At 40.6% G+C, this 22,585-nt stretch overlaps 1 protein-coding gene across 1 annotated transcript; it reads left to right on the plus strand.

Moving 5' to 3' along the window:
* Positions 1 to 1,302: 1,302 nt before the first annotated feature.
* IGFBP3 (insulin like growth factor binding protein 3) lies at positions 1,303 to 17,293 on the plus strand. The gene is made up of 4 exons (XM_048053444.2): positions 1,303 to 2,337; positions 6,143 to 6,369; positions 8,949 to 9,068; positions 14,967 to 17,293. The coding sequence occupies exons 1-4, from the start codon at positions 1,947 to 1,949 to the stop codon at positions 15,090 to 15,092; spliced, it is 864 nt and encodes a 287-aa protein (XP_047909401.1). The 5' UTR covers positions 1,303 to 1,946; the 3' UTR covers positions 15,093 to 17,293.
* The last annotated feature ends 5,292 nt before the right edge of the window (positions 17,294 to 22,585 follow it).

The raw sequence follows: 22,585 nt of genomic DNA on the forward strand, positions 1-22,585 counted from the left end.
CTTCCAACACCTCATTCATTTTATTTCCCTAGGAAAAGTCTCTATTAACTCTTACATCATATTCTTTACGCATAAAATATGATTTTTTTGGTCTTTTTATGTACAGTGTCTCTTTCAAGACAGTATTTTGGAAGGTACTGTCTGAACAAAGAACAGAGAAAACAAGCCAGAGTTGATTTTAATGTTCTAAAAAGATTTGATTTATAAAAAAAGAGCAGATTTTGAGATTCACAGGGCAGTACCTTGAATGATAACATCTCTACTTGAAAACTACACTTTTCCACTTGAATTTAGACACGTGAACAGCTGATGAATTACCGGAAGGTGAACTTCAATGTTAATAACACAGGGGTTAAAAACAGAGCAATGGTTTGGCTCATCATTTCCATGGCAGACAGTATTTGTATATGCCAGTATCTGTAAGCATTATTCATTTTACTTTGTATGAGGAGCAGGCTCCTGTGACAGAAAGGCCATATATGTGCCTACGTATATACTTCACCATATCCTGCTGTGTTAGGTCTCAGGAGTGCTGCAGAAAGGATGGTCACAAATTCTGGCTTTCACAATTCAGATTTTCTCCATCGAAGTTAACCTAAGTAACAGAGCAAAACAAGCCAAGCAGAGTGGGGGAAGAGTTTGCACTGGCTACAGAGAGCAAACACATGCAGTGTGCAAAATCGACTGTAGGGTTTGTTGTTTTTCTCCCCACAGACTTATGAGGATGTTGCAATGGAAAGTATTTTCTCGTGGACAGAGGGAAAAGTTTTAAAGAGCTCAGAGAACGCCTTAGAAAGATGGGTGAGCTGCATCCACGGGCCTGGATCACCACGTGTACTGAGTGATTGTGTGCCAGAGAGCACAGGGTGCCCGAGAGCAACATCTGTGCAAGCGTGTGTGTGAGGAAAGGCTTTCAGCCCCGAAGCAGACAAGATTTAGAGAGGAGCCCAAAAAAGGGCACTGCCCGCGAGCTTTGCTCGTACATCCCCTCCCGGTGCCACGGGGACACAAGCACATACACAGCGCTTACCGCTTAAACAACAAAAAAACACGAAACGCCCCTCTCCACAGAGCCGTACCGCTCACTAAGAAGCGCCCACACACCCCAGGGGCCGCCGCTGGCCCCTCCCCAGCCCCCAGCCCCCAGTGACCGCCGCGGGGCCTCGCCGAGCCCCCGCACTGCCGCCGCGGGGCGCTGCGCGGCCTTGGCGGGGCGGCGCGGGGCGGCGCGGGGCGGGGCGGCGCGGGGGGCGGCGGTGCCGATATATGGCAGGGCCGGGAAACGCCGCCGGACAGATGGGTGCAGAGTGGCGGAGAGGGGAGGCGGGAAGCAGCCAACAAAGAGAATAAAAAAAAAAAAAAAAGAAGGGAGCTGTGTTCGCTTTATTTTTATTTTTCTTCTTTTTTTTTTTCTTTCCCCCCACCGTGCTGTTTTTTTTTTTCTAAGCATTTTTGAAACAAGTTTTCTTCAGATCGTCTGGGCTTTTTTATTATTATTTTTTTCTTTTTTTTTTTTACTTTTGGAAGCATTTTTTTTTTCAGTGTTGTGTGTGGAAAAAAAAAAAGCCATCAACGTTAGTTTTAAGCCAAGTGGTTGAGGCGCTCTGCAGGGAGGAGGGGGGGAGGCAGGAAAAGTTGCCTTTGTTGTCAGCGAGCTCTTTTATTACCTTTATGTTACCAAAGGCCAGCGGCTGAAGAGAGGGTCGGTGCGAGCCTGCTGGGCGCGCAGCCTTCTTCCCTCGCGCTGCCCGGGCTGCGAGAGGCCGGTGACTTTACCTGCCCGCAGCGCTCGGCGGCGGCGCCCTCCTCCGGCGCCCGCCCTGCTCCGGGCGAGGAGAGGCGGCCGGCGCTGCCGCCCCGAGTCCCGTGAGCGGCGCAGCCCGGGGCGCTCCCCCCGGGCCGAGCGGCGCGGGGGCGCCTCCCGGCGGCCCCGGCAGCCGGTTGCCATGGTGCCGCGGCCCGGCGTGCTGTGGGCAGTGGCGGCGGCGGCGCTGGCGCTGCTAGGCCGTCGGACGGCGGCCGCGCTGGCGCTGGCGGGGCCGGTGGTCCGCTGCGAGCCCTGCGACGCGCGGGCGCTGCAGCAGTGCAAGCCGCTGCAGCCCGACTGCGCCGAGAGGGTGCGAGAGCCGGGATGCGGCTGCTGCCTCACCTGCGCCCTGCGCCTGGGGCAGCCCTGCGGGATCTACACGGAGCGCTGCGGCGCCGGCCTCAGCTGCCAGCCGCTGCGGGAGGAGGCGCGGCCGCTGCAGGCGCTGCTGGAGGGCCGCGGGCTCTGCACCAACGCCACGGCGGACGGCAAGCTGCGGGCCTTCGTGCTGCCCGGGCCGCTGGCTGAAGGTAAGCGGCTGCTTAATTCTTTCTTCTGGAAGTTGAAAAGTAACCGCCCGCTCCGGGGAGGTCGGGCGGGGGGGCACTGGTGGTCCGCCGGCTGCCCGCGGCCGGCTCCTGCCCGAGCTTCTCCGGCCAGCCGCGCAGCCAGGGCTGGGGTCGCTTTTGAAAGAGGGATGCTCTTTTTTTTTAATTTATTTTTCCCCTAAGGAAAAGGGAGGTTAACCTCTTGTGTCTCTTACTATCGTTATTTATTTATTTTCTTCACCCCTGGTGCTGTGAAGTAATCCTTCGCGAAAGAGGCGAAGTTGCTGATTTTGAAAGCAATCTTGGGGAGGGAAGAAGTTGTATGTTCCTCGCATGGGTTCCTGACGCTGCCGGCCTGAAGAGGAGACGATGAAATCCTTGCGATTTGTGCCTAGTGTTCCTGGAAAGAGGGTGTGAGAAAACTAGAGAGTGTGTGGGCTAGCTCTTGTGCTGCAGCGTGATTACATCAAGGCAGTGATAACCCAGGAATTAAAAAAAAAAAAAAAAGTTTTCTTGGCCCTTGACGGTGGTTGTTCAGAACAAAGCATTTGCACAGCAGTGTTTAAGAGGATGTTGTTTTTCCCTGCATTGCAAATAAACCTTCAGACAAACGAAAGCTTTCCAGTACCTCTTACATATCTTGTAAATGAGACATTCACCGAGCAGGTTCTGTTTGGTTTGAAGAGGAAGGGACAGCTGGAAAAAGTTCTGTTAGCATGCACATTTGGAAACTTTAGAGGCCGGAAAAATTGGGATTCAGATCAAAAAAACTCAGCCCTGTGCAAACATTTCATTAAACTGTTTGTTAGCCAACAGCAAGTATGTCAACATTTATTTAATAGAAAAGTGTGTCAAAAGGCTTTCCACTGTTTGCATTTTTAAAAAGCCAGGAGTTTTTCTGCTAGGTTACAGGGACTCTTTGGCTGGCCTTTCTTAGCTGAGGAAGTGGCACCAGTGTTCCAGTTAACTAGCTGCTATGAGACTAAGAGATGCCTTATTATAATTATTTATGTGCTGTTCCCAGCCTGTTCATGCTTTAAATGAGCGAGAGTTCAGAGGTACTCACTGAAGTTTTAAATCTCATTGGAACATGGAACAGCTTCCTTCATCACATGAACTTGGCTTTGACTATTCATCCTTCAAATGAATTGAAAACAGAGGGAGTCTCCTCGATACATGAGACTTGGCAGTGTTTTGTGGAGGGGCAGTGCTTTTAACAATGACTGTTAGAGGAGGGGAAAGACAGAGCTGAATGTTGGTTCCCTGATGAAAATATTTCCATTTTCAGGCTAAATAGTCAGAATGCGGAGTTCCTGTTTTTGCATTCTTGGCGCAGGGAGAATTCCTGTTTTGAAGTCAGTAGGAGCTTTGATCGCTTAAAAAGTGCGAAGTAGGTCTCTACAGTTTACATTCAAAGCATGAAGGTTGAAAATTCAGGGTGCAAAAAAGAAGTATTATGACGAACCTGTGTGTACACATAGTACCTGCCTCCTCATGGGTGCTGCTCCAGTTTCAGCTCTAAATCCAGTGCTTGGGAACTAAGGTTGTGGCATGGCGCCCTCCCTCCCTGACCAGGATCACACCTCCCTTTCATGTAGCATCGTCCTGCATTATGTGCTACGCTTTTGGTCTTTACTAGAAATTGCTAGAAATCAGTATGGATGGTGTGTATTGCAGGAACTTCTTCATGCCAACTAAAGTAGGCCACTGACTTTACAGTTCAGGTTTTGGGGCACAAAAGTCATAATTTTACTGTTCATATACAAACCTTCTAATCTCTTTTTGAAAGAGAGCAAACAACTTTTGGAGCAATTTTGTTTCCATTACAACAGAATGTAGAGGTACCATGTCACCAGCTTTTGTAGAACTGAGTTAATTGAATATGCTTTACCGTTTAAAATGTGGCATTATGACCATTCTGAATTCAAGTGTAAGAAATTCTGTCAATATGTGACGGTCTATACAAACTGGGAAATGAGCAGCCTGTTGATTTGTTAATGCACATTAAGAATACGTTCCACTTTTTTTTATAGTAGGTAAACTAAAAAATTGGACAGACTAGAGAAAACACAGTAGCCATAGTATTTGTATCTAGAAGATTTAGGTTTATAACATTTTATTGTGTCATTTATTGCAAAATTCACTGAGAATGTGGAAAAAAAAATACCACTGTTTAAAAACAGGACATTAAACCACCAAAAATATGTTCAAATACTGCTGAGAGTCTGAGTTAAACCCACAAAAGCCAGGAAATTTAGACTTAAGACTTGAACTTCCTTAATCCATTTGCACTGGGAGTTGGATTTTCCCGGTCAATTATGTTCATTGCCAGCAGTGGCTACACTAAAACCACCAGTACCAAGATGTTAACTCTGATCCTGCCGCCTCCTCCTTGTTTTCCTCCTCGGTTCCTGTGTATGGCCAGTGCCAGGATACTGTATGTGTTGAAATAACGAGACTCAAATGAGCTATGTGAACATGGGCTTTCAGTTTTAGCACTAAATTTGTTGGCTTTTGCGGTTTTCCAGTGAGCCGTCAAGTATAATTTCAATACAGATTTTCGGGATGTTTCTTGCACATCAGTTATCATTGTGTGCTCACAATGTGATTTCCTTAAAGAAAAAAAAAAAAAAGAGAGAAAAAAAGTGGCCAGCAGCCAAGGCACTGAAATGCAGCAACTAGTGGGACTTAGCTGACAGTAGCAGGAGTATCCAGACTTAAAAAATTCCATGGAGGAAATGCAGCCAGTTACAGTTACATTGCAAGAGTCTTCTAAGAGAGAGAAATGCTGTGTAGACAAATACCTCAGAAGGTACAGGAATGCTGGGCTTATGCAGTATTTTGGAAAAATAATCCTGTAGTTTCCTGTAGGTTTCTCCTGTAGTTTTGTAGATGATAATTTAAGGGAAAAATATTTTTGAAGCTCATAATGAAAGTAGATGTTTGTCCTGTGACACCACTACAGAATGAATGGCAATTTTTTTATCCATTACCCCAAAATATATTTTATACAACTAGAAATATTTTTGAATTTAATAGTAGGGGAATGAAAATGTGCTATTTTTCTTTCCTGTTATGTATGTGGAATAAAACTAAGAGAGAAAAACAGTGTTAAAAATAGTTAATTAGAACCATCAAACTCAGCATGGTAGAATTTTTTATTAACACTTTTTTTTTTTAATTTACTCTCTTGGGGAAGATGAAGAGTTGCTCTCCGTCCAATAACTTACTCATGTTAGCTGTATTAAATTAAAGTTGTTTAAATCTGTTCTGGGTCAGAAGTACATGATTTGAATGCTCTGCACGACCCATGTTGGTCAGGCTGCTAACAGAGCTCTGACTCAGGGCCAGGTGCTGGCAGGGCTCCACACCTGGCAGACCTGCATCCTCCTGCCGGGAAGGGAAACCAGCAAAAAAACGAGGAGTGAGAAACTTGGGCGGTAGTGGTTTGCAAATAGTTTGAAATGAAGTGAACGTAAATACTTTTCAAGTGATTAGCAAGGCAGGATGTACATACAGAGGGACCTAGCACAGGTGGTGGAATGGTATACTTGAAAGACTCACTAGGACTGAAGAGATTTTTCAGTTAGAAAATTCACTGCGGTTCTTTACGCTTAGCTTATGGAGATACTGATGCATGCAGAATACTGAATTGCTCATATTTTTATATATCATTTTTGTACAGAAAAACTAAAGATGCAGAGTAGTCTAGTGGTCTGTTGCCCTTCCAGACTCAGCTGGCAGTTGACTAACTTTGTTTCTTCACTGAATTTGTTCTTTTCATTAGGAAATTCCAGTGATTCAGAAGAAGACAGGAGTACCAGTAGCATAGAAAATCAGGCCATCCCAAACTCCCACAGGGTGCCAGATTTGAAATTGCATCCACCACACATCAAAATAGATATCATCAGGAAAGAGCAAGCCAAAAATACACAGCGCTATAAAGTGGAATATGATTCACAGAGTACAGATACACTGAATTTCTCTTCCGAATCCAAACAAGAAACTGAATATGTAAGTGCTTTTGTAAAAGCTAAGACATTTCCCTGCATGTGAGTATGTGCCTGTGTGTGTATGTGCATGTTGTGCAATTGACAAGATAAATAAAAATGGTTATTGTTGTACCTATTTAGGGTATTCTGGCTGTTTGGCCAATACAACTGTTGGATCTGCAAATGCAGATAAGCAGCTGACAAAACAGATCATGTTCAGAAGACACAGAGGCCTAATGCACTGGTGTTTACATTGATTTTAATATAATTTTCACTATGTCAGCTCTTGGCAAAAAATCTTGTTCCCACATGTTTCTATGAGTGTTTTCTGTGACTTGTTTAGTAGTGTCATTATTTGGTAAACTTGGTTGCAAACAGCATTATTGGGTTGCAAAACAATGGAAAAAAGGAAGACATTTGACATTCAGTGTGGTGGCATTGTGTTCATACCCCATGAAGCAAATCAAGGGAGAAGACAGCTTCAGTTGAAGCTAAGTCTCGAGTCATTATTTCTATGACGTGCTGAAGACCACCTCCACTTGCAGTAGTCGTTTAATGCGACTGCATAAATGTAATGGCTCACAGCACACAAGCTGCTATTGCTTCCAGCCTACTGTGCCCAGTAGAAAGGGTATTTGCAGGGCAGCCAGAATGTGGTGAATCTGATAGGGCAATAATTCCTGTTTGTGCATTTCTTGGCTGCTGTCATGGTGGTTATCCTTGTGCCTATGCCAGCTGACTTAAAAATATGGATGGATGTATTTTGGCATCTCATCAAAACAGTTGTGGTGAAACCAGACAAGGCTTCCCACCTGCAAGAGAAGGTTTTGAAACCTGTGTGAGGTGGAAAGCTGTGTCTGAAGAGTGTGTGGCCTCCAAGTTAACACAGTTGTTTGTTCAGTTTGTCATTGATGTCCAGCTGTCTAGTAAAAACACTTAAGTATCCAAGTTTTAGCATGCCTTCTTCCCAAAAACTTGAAATAAACCTCTTCCAGTAAAAGAATGAGCTTTGGTAGCTCTGAGGAAATAGGGTTCTGGCCTTAACTAGGATAAATGTTTCATTTCATGGTAATCAGGCCCTGTGTGTGAAGGCACATTGATTTACTAAAACTGCTCATATCTGTAGGAACCAGAACCAGGTCCACTTGAGGCAGGTACCTTTGCAAGCAAATGCCCTTCTGCCTATGTCTGTGTCATAGCTTTTGATACTCATCCCTTTTACCTTTGAAACCTGTTTCAAGATGATAGTTAAAGAAGGCTGTTGCTCTTTTTGTAGGCCTAACTCAAAACCAAATCTTTGAGTGTGTTATTTGTAGTTGGTGTCTGAACAGTTTCATTTATTTAAGGAGTTGCCAATAAGAGCACCAATTTAAATAGCTTGTTTAGAGCTTGTGAGATTGATACTGAACAAAAATGTATGAAAGCAGCAAGGAAGATTTTTGCTTACCAAAAAATCAATTTTAAACTTCAGCAGAACTGTGGAGTCTGTATGCTTTCAGACACTCACATGAAAGGCACTTTATATCAGCAAACTTAACATTTATGCTTGCAAGTAGTAATATCATTACTTCACTAATTAAGAATTGTACTAGTGGGTCTTTGTGTTGATAGAACAACTTAAACATTTTAAACCCCTGCAACTGTGAAAAAGAATTTTTTGAGAAGAAATTTTTTTCTTTGAAAAGAATCAGGCTGGTGGATTGAGTCAGTAATGTGCTCAGAGCAGCATGTAGCTAAACACAGAGTATGTAGGCTGTGATTCTTGAATTCTGATCCTTCTGCTGATATTGGCTGCCTTCTTGGCCTCTGGCAAAATTTGAACTCTTCTACTCCTGGATTTCTGGCTGTAAAATTGGTCTGGTAACGTTTTATACCGTACCCTAAAGGCCTGCAGTGAGAAACAGTTAGTTTGGAGTTTGAGACATGCTTTTAGAAGTGGTTCTGGAAGTTTTTATGTCATTGTCTTAGAGCTAATCCACACTACACCATTGTCTTCCTTTTGCATATGGAGAAACTGGTGCAAAAAGTTACATACTTACCTACTGAAAATGTGTGCAACCATTCATTTGCATGAGTGCATACATTTGGTCCAGCTGAAATTTGGAATTGTTGCCCAGAAGTTGCAGTATATTTATAAAGGCATATACAGTATGCCAAACTACATGTTTTCAATTTAATCCATTGCATTCAAGCCTTTAAATCCATCAGAATCACAGAAATAAAATTACATTAGTGAAGATTTACAAAGCAGTTTGTTCTCAATTGTCTGCTTTCTTTTCCCACTTGCTGAAGATCAGCTTTTCACAATATATATTATATATGACTGATTTATGTAATGGTCAAGTCTTCCTTGCAGCTGTGATTTCAGCTGGAAATGCTAGTCTGATTGCGAGCATGGCATAGGGCCTTCAGTGCTTAGAAATCAGTTTTGTCCTGAATAATGTCAGAATTTCATCTATGATTGTTTTGCTTTTTGACATTTCTTTTAATAGATTTGTTTTTGTGATTCATACCCTTTGAAAATTTAATAACTTTTCTGTGAAAAACAGGATTTGTAAATGAAGTTTCATATATGTTTTTTTCAAATGTGCTCACTAACAGGGTCCTTGTCGTAGAGAAATGGAAGACACTTTAAATCACCTAAAGATCCTGAATGTCTTGAGTCCCAGGGGTTTCCATATTCCAAATTGTGACAAGAAGGGGTTCTACAAGAAAAAGCAAGTAAGTACAGTGTCTTGAGCATTTCAGTGAATACGCTTCACTTATTCTGTGTTGCTGTTGAAGGATCTTGCCAGCAAAGTGCATTATATATCATTTTATACATCACTTTAAAAAGAAGCTAGTTTAATCCCAATTTTAGGTCCTGATCTGATACTGTTGAACTTTGTCAAATGTGGGTAGTGTTTTTATTTTCTGTTGGTTATGACAGCAGATTAATTTGAGAAACTTCATACCTAATCACACACAGGTTGGCCAGTGTCCTAGATACTAATGCCCTTCAGTTTAAAAAAAGCAATGCCTCTGTAATAACCCACAGAGCTAAATGTTGCAGTTGCCATATGACTGCAATAGATCAATGCTTTGAATTGTAAATAGCTGCTTGAAAGTTCCTAGAAGAACTGTGTTGGTTTATATTACAAAAAGAAATTTGAGAAAGGCATGTGTCTGTCCTTTATGCACTACACAGATCATTTCCAAAATCCAGGTCATATTATCATGGAAGTTATACATCTAGTAGTTATTGTATAGCAAGGTTGGCTCCTCAGCCCACTCTGGTTTTCCTCCTTTTTTTAATTTTTTTTTTCTCTTTGCAAATGCAGACCTAAGTGGAAGGTATATATGCAATACATTCATGCTCTGAAGCAGCATTCTCCATTTGGCACTACCCTTGAAGCTTATTCAAGAACTTGCAGAATTGCAAGACATAACATTCTTTGCTTTGTATGCACATTTTATCTAATACCGTTGTTTAGATAGTGACCTGTCTCCAAATGTATTTCTTGGTATAATTCCAAAATTTCCAGAATTCAGAAGAGTCTTTCAGATTTTTTTCAAGGCAAACCTCCGTAAGGACAGATTTTGTTTGTGGACTATCTTGTTTTTCACATTTGGGTTTATAGAAGTCAGCCCCTATGTCTAGTAACCAAGAGTGGCTGACTCAGTGTGTTACTGCATAATAGCTTGTTAGTTAGAAGTGAGAGACCAACCTCAGAGGAGGCAACCTTATTTTAAGAGTGGTATCTCCCCATTGTTTGGCTTCCAGCTTTCTTAGAAACAGTCTTAACCTTTCAGGTATTCCCTGGAGCTCTGCAATGAGCTGGCAGTGTCAGGTGGGCTCTTTGAAATAGGGATGAGGTTTCCAGTGTTCCCTTCTGCCATCAGTCCAGCAATTGACTCTGTTGTTTGACCTTGGCTGCACATTGCTGAATTTGTTTTACTCCCAAGCTTTTCCCAGGCAGGTGGTGGTAACTCCCAAGCAGGGTGAGTTTCTTTTTCTTTAGTTTTGAGAACCCACTGTCAATTCATGTCTCACTGCATGTAAATTAGCAGACAGCAGGGCTCAAATCCCAGTCTGCATTCATTCAGGAAATGCCACAGACTGCTGTGTGAACTACTCTGTGGAGCAAGGCTAGGACTGTTTTGTGGCTGTGCCATAGAAGTATTTGCTTAGCTACATCAGAACAGCATGTCATGTAACTGCACTGAAGATATGCAAGCATCTTGTAGTACTTACCCTCCTCTAGGTATTACAGAAGACCACAGATTGGTATTTACTTTGTTCAGTAGATGTTCCTCTCATCTGTCTTTAGACTTCAAAGTTTTAGCTTTGTCAGCAAAAATGCGGTGGTTTGCACACTGTCCCTAGTGTGTATATATGGTAAATCAGATCCACAGTGAGCACATGTTAAAGTGCCTCACTGTGCAGTCATGGTTCTCTAACTGAGGCAGAAAAATTTAATATGGAGGGGGGAAAAAATATGGATACTCTTTTCTAGTCTTCATTCTTAGAAGTTCATTTACTAAAGTAAGGTGTTGGTACAGAGCAAAGACAAGCTTCTGCACAGCATGTAGTCTCCATGTTATCTGGAAACTTTCAAGCTGCATTAGAAAAGGTTGATGTGCTATGTGCAACAGCCCCTCTGGTCAGCAAACATAGATGTTGAAGGAGCACTTTCATACTTGGCCAGTCTTGGCAAGTACTGTGCCAATTTGCACAGCTCGCAGTAGTTTCATGATAGTTTGGGACAGCTCAGGATCTCGTAAGAGATGCCTGCAAATTGAGTCCATATCAGTAAATATTATATGTGTAATGTAGTTTGAGTGCTCTTCCTCTAAATGAATCTTAACCCCTGGCAGAAGCCTTCACAGATAGGGCTTACAGAGAGAGGCTGCTTCTCACACTTAGAAAATGTAAAACAAAAATAATGTATTTGAGTTACCTTTGTATAATTAACTCCTAGAAAAAAAGCATCCATTTTATAAGTGAATGAGTCCTGGTCAGATTTAATCCACTCTCTGCAAGACAGGACAGCAATATCATTTGTTTGTTTTTCTTTTTGGAGGATCAAAATGTAGGCCTGATTTTGGGAACTTTGAGCAGGTGTCTCTAATCTGATTAACAGAATGCTAGGCTATTTTATTAATTTCCTTCATTGCTATTATTAGCAGCATTCAATCTGTAATTCAATTTTGTCATGACAACAAAATTTGGGAAAAAAAAATTGTTAGGAAACAGTAAATCCATTGAAAAAAAAGAAGCATTTTGAGCACTTTTAATTCTGGAAATGAATGCTAAAAGCACTGCCTAAGATGTTCATATATGTAGAGGTATGATGGTAGGAATCTGATAAATTATGATTGCTCTGGAAACCATGAAAACTCATTCAGGAGGTACTTTGTGTTTTAGTATAGTCTGCCTTCCTGGTCACCTGCTCTTGCAGTCGAGTTGAAAGCAATTATTTTTCTTGATATTTGTGGACATCTAGAGAGAGACTTTTCAGAAGTAACCATAGGGAGTAATTTGCCTATGTGCAACAATTTCAAGAACTTATATTCATCTGTCAAGGTATAACATGAAAATAACTTCAGACCTTGTGTTTATATATAAACTTTGTTAAAATCAAACGTACTAAAATTTAGATTTCTTTATCTTAATAAATCACACACATTAGCTTACACTATTCAAGTATGGTGTATATATAGGTATATTTACATGAACTAGGTTAATACAGGTGTGGTTTTGCCTCAGGCATGCAAAGAAAGTTTTGATGAAATTATAATTATTGCCCCATATTTGTATACCAGAACCAGATATTCCTAAATGTGAGCTGGCATTGTTCCACTGAAAACAACTGGGCTTGGCAGGAGCCAGCATGGCCTGAGGTGTATGTCAAGGCTGTCTGCACTCTGCTTCAGGAGACCATGGTTGTAGCTCCATGGAGACCTCTGGGCTGATCAGGAATTCAATGGGATACCATATGCTTTGCTGTGCCCCACAAATGCCTCTGTGGCACTTCTTTGTGGAGGGGAGAGGGGCAGGTGGCATGAGGCTGGCAGCTGGTACTTCTATCAGAAGTAATTATTGACTGCACTGCTTGGGCAGTTTTCCAGCTTTTTGGACTTCTGAAGTCATACAGAAAAGCCTTGAAATTTGTGTGCAGTGCAAAATTCAGAAGAGCGAATACTTTTATCTAAACTTTTTCCATATGAGTTGTCCACTATTTCAGTATGGAATGCAAGCTAGCTGTTTCAGGGTAAAAAACATCACTTTTGAATCAGAAGCACTTTACTATTGACAATATAGATGATCAGGTAGTACAAAATAACAGACTGCAAAAGGTAATTTTTCTCGTTCCTTCACAGAGTGACATTTTAGCTGTAAAGCTCTAGCCCAAATAATCTAAGGGTTTCATTTTTTATTTCTTCTAGACAACCTGTTTGGGAAAAAGTAACCATTAGTTTCTGCAGACTAACTTTGTGCTATAGTTAATTCCAAAAATTGATTATGCAGCTGTAAAATGCAATCAAAACCTCCAACAACACGCGGTAACTTTAATTGATCATTTGTTTTGACAGTGATGCAAGCATATGAATCAGTCAGAGTTGTGTAACATACTTCATATAGTACTTCTAAAAGGGGAGGCTGTGTTACTATTATTAGTAGAAGTGTAGTTTCGTGACCAGAAAACCAGGCCAACAGCCAGAAACCCCATGCTCTAATTCAGGCCCCATCTGTGCCTCTACTCTTGGGAATAACAACTCCATTAACTGCTGCCTCATTTTCCTTATCTGTAAAATGTAAGTCACGCAAAAGCAATTGTTTATGAATTACTCAAAACTGAGCATGAAGGATTTAGTGTGCTAAACATGAATACCACTTAAGGTAGAGTCCAGTCCACTTGCCACCAAAAATTAAGAAAAACATCCTCGTGGTGTTGGTGAACTTAGAACAGCCATTTGCTGAAATCATGAAGAGCACACACAAGTACTAGTCTGGCTTTTGAAACAATAAAGGATTCTAAAATTTACATTGTTTTTATATTTAAAGATTTGATGCAGGGAAACAACTGAGCGAGTGACTAGAATTCAAACACAAGCTAATCATGTAGTTTAGCAAATTATTAATGTAGCTGTCCTCTCAGTAGGCTTGAAATTCTTCACCCTCCCCTATAAAAGCTGATATATTCTTTAAGTTAATTTTATCATCCCACTGGCAGGATTGCCATTCATTTGCATACAGCTAATGCATAAGGACTGCACATTCAGAGAAGAGAAGGCATTGTATTATTTCTGCATTAGACTTCCTACTCAAAAATATATCACAAGGCTAGATTAATTTTCAGTTATGGTGATTAATGTTACTTCATTTTTTTATTTATTTACAAATAAAATAAGCAGGCTGGAAACTTGGGTTTCTGCCAAGACGGTATGTTCAGTGATTGGTGTCTAATGTGTGATCTGCTCTCATCTCTCTTTCACAGCTTCCTGGTGAGAACTGTCTACACTAATCGCTGCTGCCACAAATTAATTGGCTCAGGGACCAACCTGCTGCTGCAGGCAGTCCCAGGAGTGGCCCATATTCACACTTCTTTCTGACATATCACCCTTTCACCTGAGGTCCTAAACTAGGCATCAAAGGGTCAGACACTTTGTGCAAAGTGTAAAGCCTAACATTTACTTGATGTTTCCTCATTTACCCGTGCTTGGGAAAGACATTTAGCTTTGTGGGCCATTGACGTGGGACAGTGAGAGGTATGAAACTGGAGAACAATGCAATGGAGTGATAAGTAGCAAAGTTTAACTAACCGTTGGCAAAGCCACAGCTGGTACCCAGCATAAACTTTCTTGGAGAGACCATTACTTAGTACATGACAGACTTTTTAAATCTACTTTTACTGCATTACTATTTCTAAAGAAGTTCATCATCTTTGCTTGCTTAATGATAGTTTCAGGTTGGTCGGTTTTGTTAACAAATTCCAATAAGCAGCTGATTTCTAACATTGGTGTAGGTCATAGACTAACATACAAGCAAAGTCATTTATAGCAAAATAGACATGTAAAGTTCTAGTACACCTAGCAGTTGTTGGAAGTGGTAACTCCATTAGAGAGGGATTATGTGTATGTTAATAAATGTCAATGACAGTATTGAAATTCTTCCAGCAAACAGATGCAAACCAAGGGTGTTTATTGCTGCAAGAGCTGTCTTTGACCTGTGCTTTAGTGTAAAACAAATCTGTTGACTTTCTTTTCCAAAGATGGATCTCAGTCGTCAGTCCGTGGTGTTTTAAGTAGTCCTGGTATTCAACAGACAAAAACTGTGCTGCCTAATATAATAGGGAGTAGTTCATTATGCTGTTTTCTGCTAATTCTCAGAGCAGTTTTGTTATGGAATAATTAGATCCAAAGTGTTTGATGGGCAGACTATTAGACTACATCTTCTATTGTAATACTTCGTAGTGGTGTTAAATCTTCAATTTAATTCAAGCAATGTCTTCTATCAAATCTTCTGTTTGATTCTGTATATGGCCAGGATATAGTAGTGCAGGAATCCCTTCTGTATAATGCTAAGAGCGGAATAAAACAAAAATTATGCTAATTGGGTCCTCCATTCTGTTTCAGTGTCGTCCATCCAAAGGTCGAAAAAGAGGTTATTGCTGGTGCGTGGATAAATATGGACAACCGCTTCCTGGATATGATGGCAAGGGAAAAGGAGACGTCCACTGCTATAACTTGGAAAGCAAATGAGGGCTGGATGCCAGCTCTTCAGGCATCTGTGTGTGGCAGCTGGACCGAGCAGAGGCCTTCGTGGGGCTGGGCAAACACCATGTACTGCATTGCGCAAGGAGTTATGAGCACTGCCTCCTGTGGCGGTTAGGGGAGTAGAGCTCTGGACTCTGCAGCTGCACCCTGCCACTAAAACATTTTGGGCTTTCTACAGAATGTGTAGGGAGCTCTGAATTCCCCTGTCAACCTGCACTATTGATACCCAGAGAGAAAGAAAAACACAAGGCACTTCAGAATGGATTCAGGGAGTCTCCACTGACTTTTTAAAGAATGGCCTGTGACCAATTTGATCCCAAAAGATTCTGTTTTTTATTTTAAATAATTTATAGATTGCAAACTTGTAGAGTTGTTAAAGCAGAACAAAAACAAAGGCACACGTGCGCACACACACACAAAAAAAAAAAAACCAACCCACAAGGTTTTAAAGGCTAAGGTTAAGCTTTTTTTACAGGTCTGATGGGAATCTTCACGGGTAAAAAGTTTTATAAAAATCTCAAAGAACTTTTTAAGAAACATATTTCTAAAATAAATACATGACTATTTTTTCTGTAAAATATATTATGAATATTCTGTTAGTCTGTAATATAATTGTTTTTAAATAAACTTTATTTAAATGTAACATGTGAATACCAAATATTACACAATAATTCTAGTGTATACTTCTGTATGCAAAGAGAAAGTAAAAGTATGGGATGCTTTACAAATATGTATAGATCCATATGCATAAACACTGACCTGTTCTAAGTAACAGAAATGAATTTGTGGAGTGAAGGAGGTGTTTCCAGAAGAGATTAAGTTTCATTATTTGATGTAGGTACAAATACTCTGATAATCATTTAAATTCTTTTTAATTATTTTACTTTTAATGTACCCATCACTGAATTATACCACTGGAAAGAATAACAGTTGCACTGAAGCTCTCTAAAACATTCTTCTGTCTGTCCTTTGCTTCATTTAGTGCAACAGAGCTTAAATTTCCTCTGTTTCCTTCATGCTAACATAGAATATTCATGGACAAAAAATTTCCATTACAGTACCAGCCTTTCTATTTGCTTATTTATTTTTAAAAGCTCTCTCTATTCTATGTGGTCTTCATATACTCTGCCAAAGTATGCATTCTGTATGAGGATCTTTTGTTTAAAACAATGCGAACAAGATGGGAGGATTGTGGGCCTCCACAATTGTTGAGACCTGTGTGCTTCATTTATGCTACACACAATTGTTGCTTCCTTTGACTTTGGTAGAAATTATTTGCCTGCATTGAATAAGATCCATAGGGTTTAAGTATTTAAATTGTCTGCTATGATATGTCCTTTTAATATGAAGATAAGTGTGATGCTGTTACATAAGGAAGTCTTTGGCAGGATTTTTCCTTTTATGCTGATTGTTTATTGAACTTCATGACAAATTCTGTATGACAGTGAAATTTGGATAAGTAAAGGTGGCCTGTGAAATGTAACATCTCTCTGGAAAGTAATGCCATATTTTGTATATGTATTTATTTATATATTTTATATAAATATTTTATATATTTATATAAATATATAATATATTCTTATATGTGTCACTATAAATGTTTGATGTCACTGTAGAAAAAAGAACCAGCAACACTGTAATTTCCTGTTGGGTTGGGAATTCGATGGAGAGTGATAGCACTACTCTCATGCAGCTTTCCAGCCATTGGAAACAGTGGTTGTGCTGATGGAGGGGAGACCATGGAGTCAAGGAGCCTGTTCCTCTCCCACCCTGTGAGTTACAGCCACCTGTGTTTCCTGCAATGGCATATGTCTTGAAACTTTATTGTGGAAAGATTTGGATATGCAGCTTGCAGGATTGAGGTGGTTGATCACTATAAATCAAATGTTTAATGCCTTACCCTGAAATGTAGCCCCATGTGTATTCTGTGCATATTCCTAATTTATATCTAATGAAATAGGTTCACAGCATTGTTAAAACTGAAATTTTAAACCTAAAAGTAATAAGAAAAAGTGTATGTGAGGTGGTGCTTAGTTCAGGTTGATACAAACTTCCTGACAGATAGTTACAGAAAGCTTTGTGAGTTGAAGATTTATTGCAATATTTTTACTGCTAATGCAAATGTAATGCCTGCAAATATTTGTTGGCAAATTAAAATAAATAAATGCTGACTTTTTTTTTTTCAATTGTAAACCAGTTTATTTCAAATAGTTTCACATGCGGAATAAAACTATATACAGCAATATTTGGGCACATCATATACAAAAATTAACATTGGGGTCACAAAAGTAGGTTATGAGTATTTCACATTTTTTTTCTTCACTATCTCATGAGCCTTCTCATAAAAGAAAACGACCTCTCACCAAGAAGGTGGACAGCTGCCTTCCAAACCACATTTGGGAAATGAAGAAATGTTTTAACAGGCTATGGCAGCATTTCTGATTTGTGTTTTTCATTAAAATTATAGCTCTTTGTTTTGCCCCATCATTAAAAATAAAGAAAGATGTGTTGTCTGATATGGGTACTTATGTTAGTTTGTCTAGCTTGTTCTCAATAAATGTCTTTAAAATAAACATCTAAAAATAGCAAATGTTTCTTACCTGTGATTTAAAGCTCCCCCTTATTCAGAAGCTCCCTGTTACGGATGCTTCCTTTGTGCATCTGATGTTCCTGGCAGCTGGTATTCTTGGTATGAAATACAAAATAACTATATTTCCCCATGTAAAAAACAAACAAAAACATTAGAATTAAGAGGATCAGCAGTGATTTTTTTTTCTTTTTTTTTAACATACCTATTTCTATGAAGACAAGGGCTCAATTCATCAGACAAGCTGCATGTTACTCAAAGATTTTTTTCGTGGCTATGGCATTCAAGCTGCAATTCAGACAAATTATTTGTGGGCTAAGTTCAAGCAGCAGAATATGTGCAGCATGAAGCAAATGTATGGGTCAGTATCAGTTCAGAAGATCTCTCTCTGCACACACAGGTTAGAAACGTTCCATGTTAAGCGCTGCAGTGAGTGGAGGACTTTGGTTTTAGTGACAAATGGAACCTAAGTATTAGAAAAATACCTCTTGTTTTGGTGCCTTTGCTGCCTTCAGCTCAGATGGTGTTTTTTTCAAGTAAACATTTGATAGCATTTTTCTTAACAAGCTCTTTCAAGAATCTTAGGCAATCCAGGTGAACATTGTGAAGTCTCATAAAAATTCTTGTAACTTAGTTGACATTATTGACATGTTAAATATTTGCACAGCAGGTCACTACAAAAGCTTAATGTATGTACTGCAAAAACTCGCTAATTTCTTTTTGAGAATACTTCATCCCTAGATGCTACATAGATGCCTTATGTAGCCCATATTCATGTGGTATTTGTTTTAACCAGAGTAGTAGTTGCATAAATCCCTCTAATTGACAAGAATGCAAGTTAAAGCTGCCTGCAGGCAGAAATTCTATCTTTCAAACTGATTGAGAAAGTTCCCTTTAGTAGATCTACTGTGCTATAGTCTTTTGACCTCAGAATATTCTTTTCCACCTTTTTGGCATGCACACTCTTCAGGGAATAACGTTAGATATTTGTGCACAGGGGAAAGGAGCATAATTCTTTATAGAACTGAGCCCTAAATTAAAGTAACGGTTTTACAAATCTTTTAGGAAATCATTTTTTGGTATCTGTAGTTACTCTCTAAAACTGGGTAATCAAGGATGCCTCCACAGAGATTTTACATATTAGCAATACAAATTAAATTATGAAAAGTGCTTAGCAATTTTTGTGGGTGTCAATGTATATTAGTGTTCAAAATCAAATATTTATATGGGTAGCTATTTCGTATGTGGCCCTGCTGTGTCTTTAGAAAGGACCTCTTTTTTTTTTTTTTTTCTCCTGCACAGTCCAAAAATAAGATCCAATAATGGGTATTGGTGTATTCTAAGGGCAAGCTTTTTGTGGTCTGTATTGGTAACATCTTCATCTGCGAGTATGCAGAATTCATTCTGTCTAAGGATTTTAGAAGAGCAATATTTCAGTAGGATAGTGTCTGCAGTTCTAGCACATGAGATTGTTTGAATTACACAATACATCAGTTGAGAAAATAATACATCTGTTGAGAAAATACTACATCTTCCTCTGCTAAAAAGAAAATTTCCCAGTAAAATGGTAAGTAGCACAAGTTTCTTGTTCACCAGAAGTTCTTGTTTTAAAAGTTTTTCTGTATTTTATGTTGTATTATTTCTTCCAGTTCAGCTTTTGCAGCTGTAGAAACATAAACCTTTGCTTTTGCCCTATACATATATTCAAAAATGTAAATGACTTCAAGGTTGAAAGTTACTGCTGGGAGGAAAAAAAAAAAGAAAAAAAAATCAGAGACCAGGTATTAGGAGAGGCAAAGGATAATGTTGCAAATCTCAGTTTATCCTTGCAGAATGCTTGTCCTTCTGTAGTATGTATCCTGGCTTTCCACTTCTGCTGACATATCCAAATTCCTTGAGAGCCTTTCTCTGTCATAGCTAATTTCACCCCACTGCTTTCTCCATGAGTGGTGATGGAAAAAATAAAGGCAGCAAAGTTATTGCTACAGAGAGCAGCTGAGATTTCCACTAGAAAAATCTGTCAAGCTGAAGAAAATGTCATTGAGGGGGACTGCTTCACACAGCCATGTGCAGTAAGACCTTCCAAAAGTGGGGCAGTGAAGAAGTTTGGTTACGAGTACCAGGCTGAGGGTACATTTCCCCCACTTCCTGCAATTGGAGAACAGAGGTTATTTTTGCCTGCTTATGCCACACAGAGAATATTCAAGGTGAAGACATGTTTCCTGTGTCTGCTACATATCACATAACTCGCACCCAGTAAAAAAGACCTAACTGACAGAGCTTGAAAAGTTGATTATTGCTTTATCACAGGGGTGCCACATGCAACCTTCAGCCCTCAGATCTTGCCATATATTTCCACAGCTGCTACCAGTGACATGCTACTGCTCTTCTTTCTCTGGTCCCTTGCTGGATCCAAATGGTAACAGCTCAGCTGCTGAAGCAGCAATAAACAGAAGATGCAAACATGAGAAAATATGGAAGAAGATGATGATATAGCTTGCATTTGCTCCAGGACTCCAAAGACGTCCCTCACCAAGACGCTTTCCCAAGCAACCTCAACAGCTATATACCATCAAACTACAAAGCACCATCGGTGACAGAAAAAAAAAATAATCACACATCATCACTAGCATAATTATGCAATTAAAATCTCAGTGCAGGCACAAATGGACTGTTCTTTGTTAGCTTAACAGCAGTTGGAGGAGATAGAAAGCAGGAGGTTCTGTGTTGGGCATCTGCAGCAGGGGGCTCTGCCAGAATAGCTGTGCCTGCTGGCCAGGCACCCTCCCTACAGGGAAGCGTGGTTCATAAAAAAGCGGCAAGGAGCCAGGCATGTGCACAGCCTTGCCTTCTGCTGAGTGCCCTCACCTCTGCTGAGATACCCCTACTGCCACTCAGAGGTGATAATCTACCACTGAGTATCAAATGGAGAGCAGAAAGTTTTGCAAAATAAAACACACAAGATCTGGAACGGGATAAATTTAGATTTGTTCATTTGACCTTAATTCTACATCCATGAACAAGCTTGTTCCTGCATCAGTCCTGCAGAAGGTTGCTCCTTTCCCTGGGCCCTCGCAGTAGCATACTTGCAGATAGATTTTGTACCCTGGTGCAAAAGGAGGCAGGTCAAGGGAGGAGGAAAGGAGAGAAAATAAAATAAAGCCTTTGTTTGTTGACAGACCTATCATCAGAGCTATTTTCATTAACCAGAAAGCAAGTGCTGCTGTGTCTGGACTCCTGCTGTACTTTCTGGTAATACAAAACTAACTAGCTGCACTCCTGTAAGACCCTCCCCTTCTTTGTCCCACCACCTCTTTACTTAAATGTGACCTGATAATATGTGGTGACACATCAGTAAGAGAATCCCTCTATTTACCTCCACCCTGCTACTGTGCTATTCACTCTATACCATCCACACAAATCTTCAAGAAGGCAAATGTGCCAAACACAATTAAGTGTTGGATAAGGTTCATAAACCACACTTTCCTGTGCATTCTGAGTCCCTGTCTGATTCTCAGTGCAACATCCAAGAAGTGTATAAATATAAAATGTTGGTAAATAAAAAGTCTGGGACCTGTCTTTGTCCCCACCCCCCCCCCCCCCCAGTACTAACCAACACAGATGTGTCTCCACTGCACCCCAAAATAGTGAGCAGAACAGACTCAGTATGAGCAGAGCCCAAAACCAGATAGGTTGTCTTCAAAAAAGAGGGTAGAAAATAAAATGCAGAGAGCACTGACCTCATTTCTTTGCTATGAGCATTTTCCAGCTGGCAGTAGGCCAGGGGCAGGAGGAGGCATGGTTGGAACAAACCCTGCTGCAACAAACCTGGCAGGGTTTTGGCAGCAGGAAGCACAAACTACGTAGTGTTCTCAGATAACATGAACCAAACACACAGATGCTTACCTTATACCTTCCCACCAGTTAATTTATTTCAGGTTGGGTGGGAGTAGTGCAAGAAGGTGTGAAGGCAGGGAGCTGAAATTACAAAGAGTGGTATATTCCCTTTGCAAATCCAGCTGCACTCCAGGTGACCTGAACTGCTCAGAACATCCTGCAGCACCTTCCCTGTTTCCCCACATAGTCCCACCAGGCTGAGCTTGCTAGCACAGGTGTGACTGGCGCAGTGGGCTCATGCTGGAGGCAGGATTGCCAGCTGACACATGCCAAAACACAAACAAAAAAAATAAAAGGTAAATAATAAATAGGTAAACAAATAATAATAAAAAAATAGAAATTACAGGCCTTTGATTTTTTTTTTCATCCTATTACTGAAGCTGATCATAAAAATCGGGACAAATCACAACGCATGCACCTATGGTCTAAATGTAGGTCAAGCTCCTGGCAGCACTCTAACAGGGGAGATATAATATACCTTCTTTGCCTCCTTGCATTAGTCCTAATCCCAGCATACAGAAGAGTCTGGCCCAAGTCAGACAGCCCAGCCTAGAGAAGCTCAAATGAAATCTGTCCTGGTGAGTCCTGGCAAGATGTCACACAAGGCCAGATTGCAGATAAGGAGACACCCATTCCCTGTTGCTTTCAGTGTGATAAAAGGAACTAAACTCCCGTAAGAAACTGGTCTGTCATGCCTGAATGCTGTACAAGGTAGTTTTCACTCCTGGTGCTTAACTTTAAAGGAAACAGAATCACAGAATCACAGAATCGTCTAGGTTGGAAGAGACCTCCAAGATCCTCTAGTCCAACCTCTGCCCTAACACTAACAAGTCCTCCACTAAACCATATCACTAAGGGCTACATCTAAACGTCTTTTAAAGACCTCCAGGGATGGCGACTCAACCACCTCCCTGGGCAGCCCATTCCAATGCCTAACAACCCTTTCGGTAAAGAAGTTCTTCCTAATATCCAACCTAAACCTCCCCTGGCGCAA

Source organism: Anser cygnoides, chromosome 2, assembly GCF_040182565.1.
Source record: "Anser cygnoides isolate HZ-2024a breed goose chromosome 2, Taihu_goose_T2T_genome, whole genome shotgun sequence".
NCBI classification, from domain to species: Eukaryota; Metazoa; Chordata; class Aves; order Anseriformes; family Anatidae; genus Anser; species Anser cygnoides.

Bases quoted from the DNA above. Each gene is read 5' to 3' on its own strand.
- IGFBP3 (XM_048053444.2), top strand. From the start codon at position 1,947: ATGGTGCCGCGGCCCGGCGTGCTGTGGGCAGTGGCGGCGGCGGCGCTG. The intron at 6,370-8,948 runs GTAAGTGCTTTT...GCTCACTAACAG, and splicing joins CCAAACAAGAAACTGAATAT to GGTCCTTGTCGTAGAGAAAT. The intron at 9,069-14,966 runs GTAAGTACAGTG...ATTCTGTTTCAG, and splicing joins GGTTCTACAAGAAAAAGCAA to TGTCGTCCATCCAAAGGTCG.